Source organism: Pocillopora damicornis, chromosome 13 (assembly GCF_964200805.1).
Source record: "Pocillopora damicornis chromosome 13, jaPocDami1.2, whole genome shotgun sequence".
NCBI classification, from domain to species: Eukaryota; Metazoa; Cnidaria; class Anthozoa; order Scleractinia; family Pocilloporidae; genus Pocillopora; species Pocillopora damicornis.
In genome coordinates, this window is record NC_142682.1 from 8,131,238 (window position 1) to 8,148,213 (window position 16,976).

A 16,976-nucleotide genomic window follows, 5' to 3' on the forward strand; every position below is an offset into this window, starting at 1 on the left:
ATCAACTCCTCTCTTTGGAAGCTTTGAGAAGAGCAAGGGACGGAGAGGCTATCACGACATGGGTACTCAAAGGAGCGTCGTAAACGACACTATTATTCCCGATGGGGCGAAATAATTTCGTCGTGTGGGCGCGGCCCGAAATCTTTTTCACCCTATCATACTCAACGTCTTAAATTCTAGAAGGACACCGTTCTGGGCGATTCCCTCTTTTTTTTTCGGACAAATCAAATTCTTGCTATCCGAAACATTGCTATCCGAACATTTCAAATGCACTCTGAATGCGAGAGAAGCGATAGAACCGCGATTACCGCGCTGAACACTACCAACCCTAAAACTTAAAGTTGGGTTAAAAGAAGGGGTAAATGCACAGTTGAGTCGTGGTTATGGGCAAGAATATTCATTCTCATACAGACTTAATCTAACAGGGGATGTATTTAGGTACTAGGAAGCTGCCCAAGGAATAATGAATAGCTACGAAATTTCCTGTGATGAACGAGTATTCCTTTAAGGAGCAGCAAACGTTACCGATGGCCTGGTGGTGGTAACACCGTGTAACTTGCAGCAATAGGCAGCCAGTAAGCTTTTAACACCAGATATTTAATGCAGTTGTTTCAGTACGTAGAAGATACTACCCCGTGAAATGGAATGTTTCCTTCCAAGTAATTAAGGATAACTTTAGTACATAGGATACCTAGTCCAGCTAGATTATGTGAAATAAAGCAATCAAAAATTGTTACAACTTTGCGCAATTACAGAAAGGAAATATCACTAACCTACTTATATTTCAAAATATCCTACACCAGTATTATTGTAAACGGTATTATTTCCCTAATCAAAGATGTAAAAATTTCTGTGTTTCAAGGGAAAAAGTAAGAACTAGTACAATCCAAGCAAAACAACTATTATCCAGGCATTCTTCAAAGGACAACTACATTAATATGTAAGGCATGAGCTCTCTGGGTTGTCACAACTACACTCTCAATTTTTGGATTTCAAATTGTCACCAGCAAAATAATTAAAAACTTACTTCTAAATGACAGAGGTTTATATCATATAGTTGGGCAACCTTCTTCTTTAACCCTCTTATTAAGCATCTAATTTCTCCTTACAATTCACCCCTGAATCACACCTTAAGGTAATGCGAATAAAGGACATAATCACCAACCAAAGAAGCTCTTGATTGTTAATCAGATTCTTCTTATTGGTAACTTGGGAAATGAAGATGGAACAGTATGGAGAATATGCATACTGGTTCTAGGATGCAAGGATTAACCAATAATTCCCCATTAACTGTCTATTTACAATTGCCAAAATAATATGCTTTTCTTCAGTTTATGTAATACTTTTTAGACAAAATCTTGATTAGTCATCAAACAAACAAATTAGTTTAGAATTTAGCATACATTACAGCTTTGAAAGGATACTTAAAATAAATTAATAATAATATATTGAATTTAAGGCTGTTGTGTTTGCTCATTTGGTGGTGTTTATCTTCATCACCACATAGTCTTCAATAAAGTCTATGGCATATTAGGACTTTGTCATCAAGTCAGTCATGTCCATAAACACATTTTTATCAACACTCGTAACCCATAATTAAAAACCAATCCCAAAATCAATGACTCCTTTAAATATCTAACTTAAATCTACAACTATTACAGATTCACTTATGATAAGAGGACTTCTATTGAGCAAAGCAACAAATATACTGTAACTACCCTCCTTCTCAGACTACACTAGCCTGGACTGGCCTAAACTGCTTTTGGAATCAAAATCTTGTGACCTAGTAAATTAACTAAATGTACCACTGCCACACATGAAGTCATGGATCATTTCAAGGAAAAATTGAAATCTCTCACTAAAAAATCATTGCTTATTCTGCAAACTCAATGTGAACAACATGAAGCCAAGTACAGTAAAATAACTTTGGTGCATCAGATTTTTAACTAGCATTAATTAAAGTGTACATTAAAATGCCAAGTGTCTAGTACATGATTGATGCATTCCTCTTGTCTCTATTCTTTGCACGAGCCACAGTTCTTGCCTTAGAGGCAGCATTATTGTAAAGTTGCTGCAGTAAAGAAAAAGGATTAGTCAGTTTCAAACTCAGACCAGTGACCTGAGAATTACCATATGACAGTTTGAAGTAGTCGTAATTTTTCATCACAAACTATGATGACAAAAACATTAAATGTTATTTACATCTTATTTTCTTTCTTATTTTCCTTCTTTTCTGGTTGTAATGGAGGAAATTAGAAAAAAGGAAGCAGGGGGAAATGTTGATTCATCAGTTAAAGATTGACATTGCACTGCTACTTTACTTATTTAAATCAGGTTTCTGCAAAATACACTGATGCATCTTACACTTACCCTTTCATAGCGTGAGCATCTATGAACTTCTGAGGATTTCACTTGCGGTCCCAGGTCAAATATTTCTCGAAGTAAATCATTCTCCTTGAAAAAGAGATTGTTAACTAAGATTAGTCAATTGTGCTTCAAAAGGCAAATATAAGAAAGAAACACTTCCACAAGCTAAAGAAACATCAAGCTAGAAAATGATGACTCTTCCAGTCCTCCTTTATGCTAAAAACTGAAAGAAATCACCAATAGTTCACTCCTTCCTTGTGCCAAATATCTGTTGCATGACAGAACTATCCCGAAGGTCCCAATATTGTGACTAAGTAACAATATATTAAAGGCATTCCACCAATGCATGCACTAAAAATATCTAGCATGACATTTTTAACCTGGCGTTTTAATAACGGAAGTCTTAACAGATGAGATAGGCTTCTTGGTGAGGAGTCTCATCTCAACATTTTTGTCCCACTAAAATGAGAATATTGTGCCTGACTGTAATTGTATGGCCAATTTTGGCCATTAAAAAACAGAATCAAGGAAAAGGGTAGAAACAACTTTTAATTCTAAATCAAACAAAGCCCAGAAAGCAATCTTAGATTCAGCATCAGAAAACAGAAGGTATACCAACAATGCTAGTGTTTGCATGGATGATAACACTAAAAATGGTTCTATACCTACATGAAGTGTTAAACACTGTGTCTTGAAATGATGTATAGAGCTTAGGGGAAAAAACTTCACATTGTTACCTGTAAATGAATGGTCACTCCAGTTCCCAGGATTTCCTTTAAAGCAGAGTACTGTCTTCTTTGAACCCAGGAGTGTAATGCAATGCTTTCTGTTCCAAACCTTACAACCTCATCTGGTGAAACACCATCCTAATACAGGATATTGATTAGTGAAAACTAAATTTACTTTTGAATGTTTTGAAGTTCCAACTGATGAGCCCACAGGAGACTGTGAAATTTTACAGACCTTCAACAAAAATGCTTATTAAAGAGGTCAGACTTTATTAATTACTCTTTCCAAGCAACTGTCTTTCTTCTGAAGTCTTGCCAAGCCTCTGTGAATATTGTATATATGTATTCTCTGAACAAAGTACAATGCATGAATAGGAATTTAATGTAGGCTTTCCACTAAGACTATCACTTGCAGTGAACTGTTACCTACTTAGGGTAAATGTACAACAATATTTCAATAAGAGCATTTACAAAATACAATACTCACAACATCATTTTGGCCAATATTTTTATCTAGTAGTTTTTATCAAAGAGGACTGCTTATTCCAAACTTTCGTTACTAAGTACAACTGAAATATTATGCTCAACATGTAGGTAAGTTACAGCTCTACATTCTCATTTACCATTAATGCTCTCTGATACATCTTCCCATGAGAGTGATAAACCTCTAAAAAGTTCCCAATTATGGGTGAAAACTGTTGAAATCTTCAGTAAATTAGCTACAACTAGTTACAAAAGTAGTTAAGACACACTAATATGACAAGAGAAAAATGATCATCATACAAATCACATATCACATACAAATCTTTGATAGACAACATTGAATATCTTATGAAGTTAGTAACGGCACTTGTTGCTCAAGGTGTCTCACCATTTTATTGCAACTAGTTGTAGCTTTAATAAGTGTCCAGAGGAAACAAAGAATGATAAAAGATCTAAGTACCTCCACAGTTCTTAAAATGTCTCTAAAACTTGATCGCTGTTGTCTGAGATCTTTTTTTGCTTTGTGCTTGTTTCCATCTGTAGCAAGATCCCTCAACAAGTCACACAAGCCATTATTGTCCCCAACAAAGTCTTCATTAATATCACGCCCCATCTCATACATAAGAGCTAAGATCTCTCCAGCAGCAATGCGCACATTGAGGTCACTTGTCTCTAGCAGAAACTTCATCCTTCTTAAGTGTCTGATAAAACAAAAAGTAAGGTGTTGAAAACATAACATTTAGTTGATACACATACACTAAGTTATGTTCTGTAGATCCTCTACACACTTTACCAACTAATTAAACATTTGAACCAGTATATAAAAGGAAGATTTAAAGTAAGCAACATCACAATTTGAGAGTCAAAATGGCAAGAAACACTGGTCTTGGCCATTTTCTCTAAGATCCTTTCAAAGTGATTTTGCTCAGCTCTAAAGCTCTGGGTATTCTTACTTGTTAATAAGCGTGTAAGCTTCTGGGGGAGGTGTCACAGATAGAAGGAGAGCCCATGCTAATAAAATGCCATAGTAAAGTTCCACTTCATCTGCTTTAACAGTCTTCTTGCTGTCAAATATTGCTTCCAAGGTACTGAGACATTCAAAGAGCTCCTAAAATGGAGGGATATGATTGTCAAGTTGTGATACCTTTATGAGAGAATCAATATAGTTCTACTTGCAAGAACCAAGTAGCATTTGAAGGGCAACTTGACACTTAGCAAGACCAACATCTATTTTGTTTGGCAGCTATTCTTGACATTTAATTTATTCTTGGCATTTTAAAAAAAAATTAAAGACAATTAGCACTATTATACAAATAGCAGCAATTTACAACACCTGTAACTATTATATTTAGAGTATGATAAAGTGAAATCAATACTAATTATATATTTAGGATACTTACATCAGCATCCTCATTGGTAATGAAACAGCAGACAGAAAGAGCTGTTGCACACTAAAAGAGCAAAAAAAAGGATGATCTAGAAACTGTAACTCAAGAAAAAGATATCCAGCCTTAACCTTTAATTCCCATGAGTGACTAAGACAGAATTCCTTCTAACAATATCTATACAATATCAACCAGATGATTGATGAGAATTAAGAAAAATATCAATTTGGGGATAATTAGTTGATCCAATACTAAAGTCTCTGAGCTAGCATTATAAGAATTGGATGGTTGACAGTAAGGAGAATTACAAATTTGATCTGGGAGTGAAAGGGTTAACTCTTCATCAGCACTCAAGAGTCTGTCATAAGGAACAATAGGTCCCTGCAAAACCCATGTCATGGTCAAACACAGTAGAAAACCATGGGACAGGCTGCAATAAAAGTCAATTAAGCAAACTTAAATGTAGTGTTTGTAAGCAAAAATGGTAACATCAGACACAACTCAATGCTTAACTCTTAACTCCCAAGATCTGATTGTTAATTCTCCCCTCTTGCTTCTGCTCATTCCCTTTTAAAGTAGTTGTGAGAATTTGGTTGTAGATAAAGATAACAACTTCTACTTAGGTTTGAGTGTTCTCATTACCTCTTTGCTAGATAATGTATGGATATTATAGGGAGAAGCTACATTTTAATCACTTCTGGGAGTTGAAGGGTTAAGTAACCATGAACCAAATATAGCTAACAGTCAGATAAAGTGAGCCAATCTTACACTGGATCTGGCAACTGGCATAGCTGTTTTATCCTGGATAACAGTGATTAAATATGGCTTGAGAGTTTTGAAGACATGTTGACTTTCGGTCCCTGCACCCAACTGAACACATAACAGGGCTGCTATGGATGATGCCAGAACTCGATCTTCTGTGGTACCTGAAACAATTCCATTTTGTTACTTAATCATACTTATCAACACAGAGAATTTTGACTTTTACTTGTGTTTAATCCCTTCAGTGCCAGTACCCAGTACACATCATTAAACAATCTGTGAACTAATGACTGTATATATATGAAAATTGTATATGTGCACTGCAGTTGAAGAAACAAATATAGAAGCAATCCTCGATTATGTTTTGGATCCAACATAACGACCAGCTCTCAGTTGGCTTGTTAGCTCAGTTGGTAGAGCGTTGCACCAGTATTGCAGAGGTCATGAGTTCAAATCCCATACAGGCCTGAATTTTTTCAGGCCTTATTCAACTACTAATTCAGCAGTGTTCATAACTGCGAGGATTGCTTCAGTAATCTGTGGACTGTTTGACAGCATATGACCACAAAAGCAAAAATTGGGTGCAGACTATCTTGGGAATGAAAACCTCATAAGTGGTCTCCATGGGAAATTCAGGTGACAAGTTACTCACATAAATTTTAACCCTTTACAAGCTAACATCCCTGTCCATATTCTTCCTACTCTTCTCTCCACATTTCCTTTGGCACTAACTAGGAGAATTTGTTTAACAATCAAAGCTTCCGAGGTTGGCAATCATTTCCTTAATTCTCATGATCTTAATTAATGATACAGCAGTAGTGCTGGAAGCAGAAAACAGATGTTGGTCATTCTTGGGGTTTAAGGGGTTAAGTATTATGAGAGTCTAACTGAATCTAGGAATTCAAGTCTTTTCTCTTGTTTTATTTTTTCATTGCACATATGATAATCAATCGTTACTTAAGAATATAAAGCTAATTTTGAAAGCTATTCTTCCTCATCTACCTGAAGATGGAGATACAAGAAGTACTCACTACTTACATGAAACAAATTTTGTTTAATAGCTGGCTAAAACCTACCTTTTTTAACACATTTCTCAATAAAATCCAGAATAGTCATTTTCCTGAAGAAAAAAAAACAGGAAAAAAAACATTTAAAACTGGCATCATGGTAGCATGGTTTTAAGTGAAACCCTCATTTATATCCCAACCAATAGAGGGGTTTATAGAAGATATGCTGTTTGCTTTTCACCATATCTTTATTATGTTTGAGTATTTTTATAAGATCATTAACATTATGACAAATTAACAACATGCACAACTTTTACTTTTGAAGGAAAAAGGGCATCATAAGAGGAAAGAAATAAGGTGAGGATGCCCTGAGAGATGACTTATTTTAACATGCCTCTACAACATACTACTTTGTGTGTACTGTTTCCTGAACCAATCAGTGTGACTCATATCATAGCCGCAGTCATTACATAAATTCAAAAAGAGTGAAGTTTTGCAACTTTTCATTTTGGCAAATTTTATGTTACAGAGCAGAGAATTTTGCAAAAATCATCCATACCACACACAGCAGAAAGATTTGTCCCAACAACTTGTCCCCTTGAATGGTCTAACTTTTCACTCCTTCACTCCAAATATCTCATTAAAAATCATCCACCAACTGTCATACAGTGCTTTCATTTCCATTGTGAAAATTTGTAATAAGGTAAAAAAATGACTCTACTGAATATTTTCTACTGCATCTTTAAAAATTAATTAGGTTTTATCAACTGAGGTCATAATTTAAATTGGCCACTGTAAAGTGTTTTGAGTTTGAGCTTTCAGCTTTCAAACTCTTAACAGAGCTAATTTACATTATCAACTCTGTCAATAAAACCTAATTATACTATATTAAAGTTCACATAGCAACCAGGTAGACAATCAGACATGGTTTGATGCTGCTCTGGTTTCAAGATTTAATGAATGTAACCAAAGAAGTTACAATTCATAGACCCAACATCTATGAAAACAAGAGTCTTGGTCATTGCAACAAGATTCTTGGTCATTCTTGGGGTTTAAAGGGTTAAGTAATACAACAAGAGGATCTCTTGTTGCAGCGTTTAGATCACTCCTGATAAAGGCACCAGACAGGAGTGTCAAAACCTTGGGTCTATGAATTGTAACTTCTTCAGTTACACTCATTAAATCTTTAAACCAGAGTAGCATCAAACCATGTCTGAAAACCTAACTATCTTGTTAGACCACAATGCAGCACCACAGTTTCTTTAGAAACTAATCCCCTATTTGGTGAGGAAACAAGCAGGACTATGAAATTTGTATATCAGTTAAAAAAGCACGACAAATACATTGCATAATAATAATAGAAAAAGGAATAATAACAAAAATAATCTATGAAAAGGAATAACACCTGTCTAAGACAAATTCACCAATGATCCTTGACTTCAGAGCTTTTTGAACAGCAGCCAGAGCAGACTGCCTTCCCTTAGAACTGCAGATAAATTAAACATGATCTAAAAATTCAGTGAAATTCAAAGCTGCTGATTTAGAAATAAAATACACATTTTTACCATTTTCATTCCATTTTCTAGATTCATCTCACATTCAGTTTTACCTCTTCGGGCCGATTTTTTAAGACTGTCTACATGACATTTAATTGTCCATAATATATTGTCATTACACCTGTCCTTTGATATGTAGAAGCTTCTATCAAAACAAAGTCTGAAGACATGATTTTCCTTTCTATTTCCACATTCCCTCTTTATCACTGAGTCTATGTTGCAGCGTTTGGCTCCATTTATAGGTCTTGGGTACTCAAGACAACTCTCCCCCTCAACACAACTTCATGGAACATTTATAAAGAGTTGTCTTGCAGTGTTGCCACTGGGACTCACTCAAAGGTGAACACAACTTCTCAATTGTGGTGACCACTTATAGAGGTTAAAATTACAGTGATATTCAGGACCTGGACAACCAACCACTAAATACAGGGTAACTGGTTAATTTAAATGGTGCCACTTGAGACAGATTCAACTAATTGAACATTTGGAGCAACTGCAGAATACCCTGCCACTTTGGTCCACCTCATTTACATGTGTCGGGAGGCTTTGAAGGTCGTAGCATTAACACAACAAACATTATTCTTATTCAAAGACATGTAAATGAGTGGCAGGGTATTCTGCAGCTTAGCCAAAAATTTTCCACGGGTCATAGCATGAATTAGCCACATAATTGTGTGTTTAACTGCAACTTGAAAGACAAACTGACCCCTTGAACGCATTCCACCCCCAACCCTCTTACAAGTTCAAGCTGGTACTATAATTGCAGATGATGAGTGTGTTTACTTCAGGTTGCTACATGAAACATTATTTGTTTGAAAAAGCTTCGGAACGAACAATGAAGGATGAAGCATGTTATGTAAGCATATAAACGGTTCTCAAATGTTGGATTGTGGTGCAATATGAAAACATCAGAAAAGAAAAGGAAATCCATAAGGGAATTATCGACACCAACCATTAAAACCAGAATAACTCCGGTTGTTAGAGCGTACATTTATATTTCTAACAATTGTCGAAATCTACGCAAAATAATAGACGGAGTTCTGGTATTTCTTAAAATTTTGCCCAGTTAATGAAATAGGTTTAGGTATCGAGTAAAATAACGAAAACTTGCTTCTAGGCTTAAAAGAAAACGAGAGGTTTTCTTTCAATGATCAATTTGTAGCACAAACCGTAGTTCCATTTTCTTAATCACGGTCAAGCAATGTATTTAAAACCATTCCATCCACATGAACAGCGAAAAAGTGTGCAAAACTTCAGGGTTTTTAACTTAAGTATTCATTTAACTTAAGCCATGCATAAGGGCAACAAATCAAAGCGAAAACAATCATGTTAAAATGAAAAACAATAACGTGCCAAACAAAGTACCTTTTCTGAGTTGCACCATCAATATTTTCTGCAAGGATATGCTCAAAATCGTCTTCGATGTCCTCTTCTGCTCCTTCGTCGAAACCATCCGCTGCAAAAAAAAAAAACTGCTATCAGATTTAACAATACTGAAGCAAATACCTAAATCATAAGTACTTCATAAGAATCCGCGGAAGCATTAGCTTTTCACGTGCCGTCGAAAACAGTCAAACCTTCTTCTGCACTGTGAGTGTCTGTTGTAGAGGCATGACTCGCCACACTTTGGTTTTCAAAATCTTCCTCATCACTGTCCTCGCCTCCTCTTCTTCCTACACAAATAGTAAACAAGGAAAATCACAAATTACAATAGGAAGAGGTTACTCACATCGAACGGAAACCGAGCACATGAATGAATGGAGAATGGCGCGTAACTGTTGATTTCTCAACAAGGAGTAAAACCAAAATAAAAATCGCAGTAAAAAAACAACTGCTGAGATCCGATTCGACCTACAATTTTAACAAAAATTTTTGGATGTTCTAGATTATTAAAAATTGAATTAAAAGGACTAAACTCTCAGAAGCACACCTCTCTTTCTTGGTTGCTGTCCGCGTTTTCCGCGACTCCCTTTGCCCTTCGAGTCTCCTTTGGGCATGTTGTTTTCGGGAATCAAACGTTAAAATTCCTCCTAGTGTGTTATTTCACCACAAAATACGTTTTCTTTCGTATACTTCTTCTTTTTCTGGCGATGAAACTGTAGCTAGACGTGTTTTTAGGCTGAAGCCTTCGAAAATTCATCGGGAGAAGAATTTGTACACCTTGACCCAACAAGTGGGAAGAAGAAATAACCGGCGATGACGTAAAGATCCTGTACGAAACGTGATCGACTCAAAGTACCTTAAGGAGTCTTAAGGGAGGGGACGGAGAGTAGTTTGTCTTACAAGAGACTTAAGGAACTTGTGAGTCAAAAACTGCCTCCTTTCTCCTTAAGATACCATAATAATTTTTACAGACAATTTTTGGATAGTTTGAGCAAGGCCAACATATTTCACGAAGAAAGGAATTAACTTTACCAAATTACATTTCCAACAGATATACCACTGAGTTGAAAAACCGTCAAGTCATCGCTTTTCCAGACCCAGTACCTCTCGGTTGCTGAGCTTGATCAAGCGAAGAAGGAAGGATTCGGAATTTATGGGAAGCGAAATAATTGAATACAGCCATCATCTGGGACGATAATGTTGACTTAAAATGAACGGTAAAGTATTTAATTAATTCAGACTACACTGAAGCCAAAATTGCTCGTTTAAATTCTGTGTTTGTGTCGACTTGATTTGATAGATTGTATATACGGACGTGGCAAGTTGAAATATGGAAATTCACTCTTATTCTTCAAATCTCAAGCAAACTCTCAACTAAAACATAGAGAATGTTCTTTGAATTGTATCTCATGTGTAACTATGACAAATCTACCTTTTAAGGGTTAATTTTGCTTACACCCATTAGATCGCTAGTTGATATACGTTCATCAAATTAAATGCTTAGTGTGTCGTGTTTACCTTTAAGAGGTACTTGGGTCTTTCGTTCAATGATTTTTTTGTTACTTATTCGTTACAAAAAACTATAGGCATAATTTTTTTGTAACCGGTGGATATTTCAGCAAAATTTTGTAACAGCATCATCTTTTGGATCATCTGTAAAGAAGGGGAAATGGCGCCCTCAAATCCGTAAATTAATGACTTTTCTAGTGGGAGGGTTTTTTAGGGGGATGCAGGTAGTAAAAACTATGTGACACAAGACCTCCCCAATTCTTCCCGTGGCTTTGTATTCGTTTACATGATAGTGCCAGAAATTGGTAGGCAGAAGTGAGTTCTACCGGTGCAAGTTCACCCTGATTGTGAACCAGACTGCATACTGAAGTAAAAACGAAATTCCAGCACAAAAGCTCTTCTCAGTATCATGTAAACAAAGACCAGCCACTTGTTTTGATGTGAAATTAGCTTTTAGACCCAGTTTTACGATGAGTGGGTTACACTATTCAACCGATAAATCGCTATTCTCCAGATAATTGTTAACAAAATGCCCTGGGCTATCCACTGGATTGAGATTTATCTAGTGAATAGCATTGTCCACACTTAAAAAAATCCAGGCCTGATGAAGTGCTGTAAAACATGTGTAAGTTTTTCAATCCAAGATAGACTCACTGGGAAAAAGGAGAAACAGCTGTTTATAGATGCAGTCTAACATCACACAGTCACCCTTGTAAAGAACTTTAGCTGATCAGAGTCTTCTTATGCAAATGTTGTAGATTCAAATGAAATTCAGGCCAGTTAACCTTTTACACCCTAGTATCAGTATGCGTATTCTCCATACTGTTCTTTATACATTTTCTAAGGTGCTGACAAGGAGAATTTGTTTAACAATCAAGAGTTTCTTTAGTTGGTGATGATTTCCTAGATTCTTTTGACTTTGTTATTTGATTCAGAGGTAATATTGTAGGGAGAAATTAGATGCCAGTCACCCTTTGGGGTCAAAGGCTTAAAGTGATTTCGAACACATTTTTTTAATTTACTTGGAACAATAAGGAAATAATTCAAATAAAATAAGTATGAAATCATTTTGACCTAAATTCATCTTAAACTAGAAAAGAACATTCCCTTATAAAACCTTGATATTTATTACCATTTCTACCTTTTATCTGATTATTGTGTCTAAAGTGTGCAGAACTGTAATAACCTTTCCCAAGAATTGTTTGACATACAATATCTTGTGTATGCCTTTTTTCTTAAAGGTACAAAATAAAATCTTGTGCTTATCACAATTCTCTAATTTAACAAAATGATTTTTTCTTTAATTGGCCAAGGAATCTGTGGTATATTCCAATTGACTAGGGGAGATACTGTATTTTTTTTAACGGCTGATGGTGTCTCATTCCACATAATGCAAAAGAAGTTAAAACAATCTCATAAAAAAGGTTATTGAGGATATTTGTGCAGCTGTGGCAAATGGTCAAGAAATATTTATTTCACTCTAGGAGTAGGAAACATACACCCTTAAATTTTAGGGGTATTGTCGTTTACATATTGATGGATGGCTCTAGATCTGGGTATGAATCTGACTGCGTAACAGTTAAAAGCCTGTTACTTTTTTACACTTTAAAACTTAATTGTGTATAATTTTGAGATCTTTCCTTTTATCATTCCAAATTTTTACTTGTTGAAATACAACAGAATGCTAGCATGCTGGAAAAAGTGGGCTGAAAGATGTTTACACATTAACGATGTCCTATTGACTCTGTAACAGATCATAGACCTGTTTTTAGGATTGGTAACCAGGAACCTTTTGAGGCAATTTAAAAAATTAAAAATGTTACCCAATGGGTAACTGGGATACTAGTCAAGGATACTAGATACTACTATCAATGGGATACTAGTCTGAAACAAGTTAGCAGAGTTAATTTAGACTCAGGGGCAGAGAAGGTTATTCTAAAAGAAAAGCTTGAAGCTCAAGGACTCAACAAAGTATCAGGCAATGAAATTAAACCACTTAATTTTTGTTTAGTGATCAGACCAATAAATAAGTTCACTGTTTCAAGTAGTGCCTCTGGTTCTTATTTCCTCCTTGTCTATTGTATCTGTGAAATTCCATCCAATCAAAAATCAGTATTACTAATAATGTCAGAAATTACAAAAACCAAGCCAATCATAGTGCTTTTCATTATCATGTTGTTTAGCAAAGCAAAATTATTTATTAATTATTCAGCTTATCTTGTTAGTGAGAAAACCCAAGCCTACCAACCCACTAGTTTTTAGTTACTAGTCTCTTTCCCATTATTTCATTCCTTATTTCACTTATTTTTTTCTTTTTTTTCAGTATACTCTTTTGATGGTGTTTTGGTGTTGGCATTGTTGATCATTTGTACTTGTGCATACATAACAAGAGTTCCCAGACTGAAGTCATTCTTTCTCTCTGAAAAGAAGGGATTCTTTGGTGTATTTTATAAAGGTAAACCATGAAGTTGTTAATTCCATTTACAGTGGATCTTCACATTGCAGCCACCTTCTTATAATTAAACTACTAACACAACCCAAATGTCTTATGCTTCTTTAAAATTGTTTTAGCTCTCTCTTGTGGTTGCCTCCAAGCCATCATTTGTTGATCTTAACTACCAACCATTTCCTTTAACAATTTTGCCTGAAAAATGGTGTGATCACCTTGCAGTGAAGTTTGACGCTATCTGGGTCATCAGCAACAGAATGTTCTGTTTTACTTGTACTGCATTTTGTTAATCCACTAATTTCAGTTTATATTTTTTTTGCTTTTCTTATCCTTATTGCATCTATTTTTTTTTTCATGATTTCTATCAACTTTATTGTTTTGGCTAGTAACTGCACAAAGCACATTTTTAATATGTTAAATCCAAAATTCTTCCTCGCATCCATTTTGAAAAAAGGCTATGAGCAGTTCCAGTAGTGAAAGTATAGTCAGATTTTTGTAGGTTCATGGAAGAAAAACTAGGTTCATTAAGGTACATGCAATATTTGAATTAAGTGTTTGTGTTTATTTCCTTGTAGCTGCAGTTATAGGAATTCGCCTACACTGGGTTGTGGCACTATCTTGTGTTTTAATGGCACTTTATATTCTTATCCTGAAGTAAAGGAACTTGACAGAGCGGTTTGGGTTTACATATCCCTGCCAAGGACTACAAGGGAACACATTCTTAAACATGGGTGTGGTTTTCAAGGAAACATTTACTTAGAGGAAGATACTTTCAAAGATCTTATTTGAAGGAGTAGTGACAATGCTTGGTATTGTGATTAAGTCCATAAAAATATGACATTAGTTAAGTTTCTGGGTTTTTCTTACAGCACTGACACTGTAGAAAACCCTATCCCACCTACTTCTTGTATTATAGAAATGTGAACAATTTGAATAATTTATTTTTGGGGGGGAAGTGTGGTATTTCTCCAATGAAGCTGTATCACATTCAGTGGTGCTCTGTGGCACTTACAAGGGGAATTAGATTTTGACTTTCACTAGCTTATGGTCATTGTAATTATTGATATGTGGCCAATTGCAAGATTTGATTCATAGCATGGGGAAGATGCTCTTATATTTCTAAATGATAACAAGAGTTTTCAATAGTACTACCAGTAACCAAAACTTCTCACCATGGCGTAATTTATTTGACTGCAATGTATCTGTTTATCAGCCCTTTCCAACATGAGTCTAACTTCCTGGGTATATGTCTTCAAACCTAGATTTAGAAAACACCAGCAATAATCCAGCAGAACATGTTATAAGTAAGTCTCATCACAAAGGTGTTATGCTCTCTATTTCTCCACAAATGAGCGTGGTTTCCTTATTGACTTTCAAAACCATTTATTAGCCTTTGTATGTTGAAGGCAATTGTAAAGGAAATATATCCCTTGTCATCCATCCTGTCAGTCCTCCTGCAAGTAGTACTTTGTGGAAGTTTCTTGTTGTGCAAATGCCTTATCATGAAAGTCAAATCAATTTCTATTATAGTGAATGTGCTAGTAACTATAACTTCCTTTTCAGGTAAGGCATCTTCAATTAGTATATTTTCATAAGGTGTGCACATGTAAGGTTTTTTTAGATAAATTTTTAAATTGTGTGTTAATAGTACTCCTGGATTACTTTGGTTTGCATTATTTCATTTGTGACTGGTACAGAAAACTTTCACCACTTTCTCTGCCAATCAACTAAAGCTAATTGCAACTTGGTTAATTGCATTTTCCCATGTTTCAGGCAGATTGCCTGTTTTTAGTTCAATTTTCATTAACTCCTGGTGATGTTTTCTTTGCTATATCCAGCTGTTGTGATTGCCTTGGGTTTGGTTTTACAACACTCAATCAAAAGGCACTTGAATAAATATCAATTATTGTTTCATTTACCTATTTGTGTGCACTTGGAGAAAAGATTTAACACCTTAACTCCCATGAGTGACCAAGAGAGCATTTCTTCTTTATAATATCAATACAAAATTAAGAAGACAAGTGATGAGAACCGAGAAAAGTATCAATTAGAGGATTATTGGTTGATCCAATACCAAATTCTCAGAAGTAACATCAGAAGAATTGTATAGCAGACAGTGAGGAGAATTACTAAAAATATCTTGGGAGTTAAAGGGTTGACAGATTTCAGTAGAAACTTAATGTGTATTTGTCAATCGTCAGCTTATACTTTCTTTTTTAATAACTATTTGAAGAGGTTTCACCTCATGTATGATTCATTGTGCATCAAGAAGCCATTTATTTCTGAACCATTTGGGTAACGGTACATTAACTTCAAAACGAAAGAACAGTTACATGATGTTTAATTTAATAAACAACTTGCGACCGAAAACGTCCACAAACATTTCGTAATTATGTCTTTGAGTCTATAAGTACTGGGCTAAATTTGCATAAAAAGATGCCCTTCAGTAGCCCCTTGTTGAAATACAACAGCCTCTTTCCTTTGTCTCCCTGTCTTTCATTTTTGTATCTTCCATACAAATTGCTCTGTGCCTTCGTTCTTTCTCCCTTTCTGGTTCCCTATTTGTATACATTTTTTCTACCCCTTTTCCTTCTCTTTATTTTTTCCATTTCCCATGGGGACATGAAAAGCACTATGCCTTTTTTGTCAAGACCATAACTCGGGCATAATCATCCATCTCAGTTGTCAGTGGAAGACATTTGCAAAGCAACAAAAAAAGGAATTTGTATAAACTACTGAAGCAGCCACTTTCGGTCCTACCTCTTTTCTAGATCTCTCTTTTCTCAAGCTTTGGAGGGCGTGGAGAAGTGAGACCCTTGAAATATGCAAATGAACAAAGAGGATAAGTTACTAAAGAGACTGTAGCATAACGAAGGGCTAACACTCAAAACGTGAGCTTTTAAACTTTTTACGGTGGCTAATTTACGTTATCAACTCGGTTGATAATACTAAATTGCCTTGATATAAGCGTTGTTGACCAAGCGTGCGATTAAGATGAGAGGGTATCGCCTTAGTTCCTCAATTTGTTAAAAACACGAAACAAGAACGAGGCTAATATGCACCCATCTTGATCGATCAAGCCTGGTCAATGAAAAATTTAGTTAATATCAAAAAGATTAAAAAGAATCAAGAATGACTTTTTTATTTTCGAGTGCTTCGGAAGAAAGCCAACAGTAAGTGGTACGTTCTCGTTTATGCTTTCATTGTTTTGACTGTCTTCAGTCGCTTTTTGCAATACCATTCCAGAAATTGTCCGAAATTACGACATATTTCTTACTCCGCTCCACTATTTTACTTTCGCGGGATCAAAGCGTGCAATCCCGAGCGGATGGGCCCATCCGCTCGGG

At 35.5% G+C, this 16,976-nt stretch overlaps 2 protein-coding genes and 1 non-coding gene across 3 annotated transcripts; 2 read left to right on the forward strand and 1 right to left on the reverse strand.

The window, feature by feature from the left end:
- Window positions 1-576: 576 nt before the first annotated feature.
- On the reverse strand, window positions 577-10,782 carry LOC113684976 (interferon-related developmental regulator 1). The gene is made up of 12 exons (XM_027202401.2): window positions 10,219-10,782; window positions 9,866-9,961; window positions 9,654-9,744; window positions 8,138-8,218; window positions 6,802-6,845; window positions 5,732-5,889; window positions 4,979-5,029; window positions 4,532-4,686; window positions 4,039-4,279; window positions 3,105-3,233; window positions 2,371-2,454; window positions 577-2,071 (listed from the first exon to the last, which is right to left on the reverse strand). The coding sequence occupies exons 1-12, from the start codon at window positions 10,283-10,285 to the stop codon at window positions 1,985-1,987; spliced, it is 1,284 nt and encodes a 427-aa protein (XP_027058202.2). The 5' UTR covers window positions 10,286-10,782; the 3' UTR covers window positions 577-1,984.
- Window positions 6,121-6,193, forward strand: Trnat-agu (transfer RNA threonine (anticodon AGU)). Its single transcript has one exon. It is a non-coding gene; the product is annotated as a tRNA-Thr (tRNA).
- Window positions 10,783-10,793: 11 nt separating the features above from the next.
- On the forward strand, window positions 10,794-15,999 carry LOC149035316 (protein kish-B-like). Its single transcript, XM_089192335.1, has 3 exons — window positions 10,794-10,888; window positions 13,504-13,635; window positions 14,205-15,999. The coding sequence occupies exons 1-3, from the start codon at window positions 10,882-10,884 to the stop codon at window positions 14,285-14,287; spliced, it is 222 nt and encodes a 73-aa protein (XP_089048461.1). The 5' UTR covers window positions 10,794-10,881; the 3' UTR covers window positions 14,288-15,999.
- Window positions 16,000-16,976: the final 977 nt, after the last annotated feature.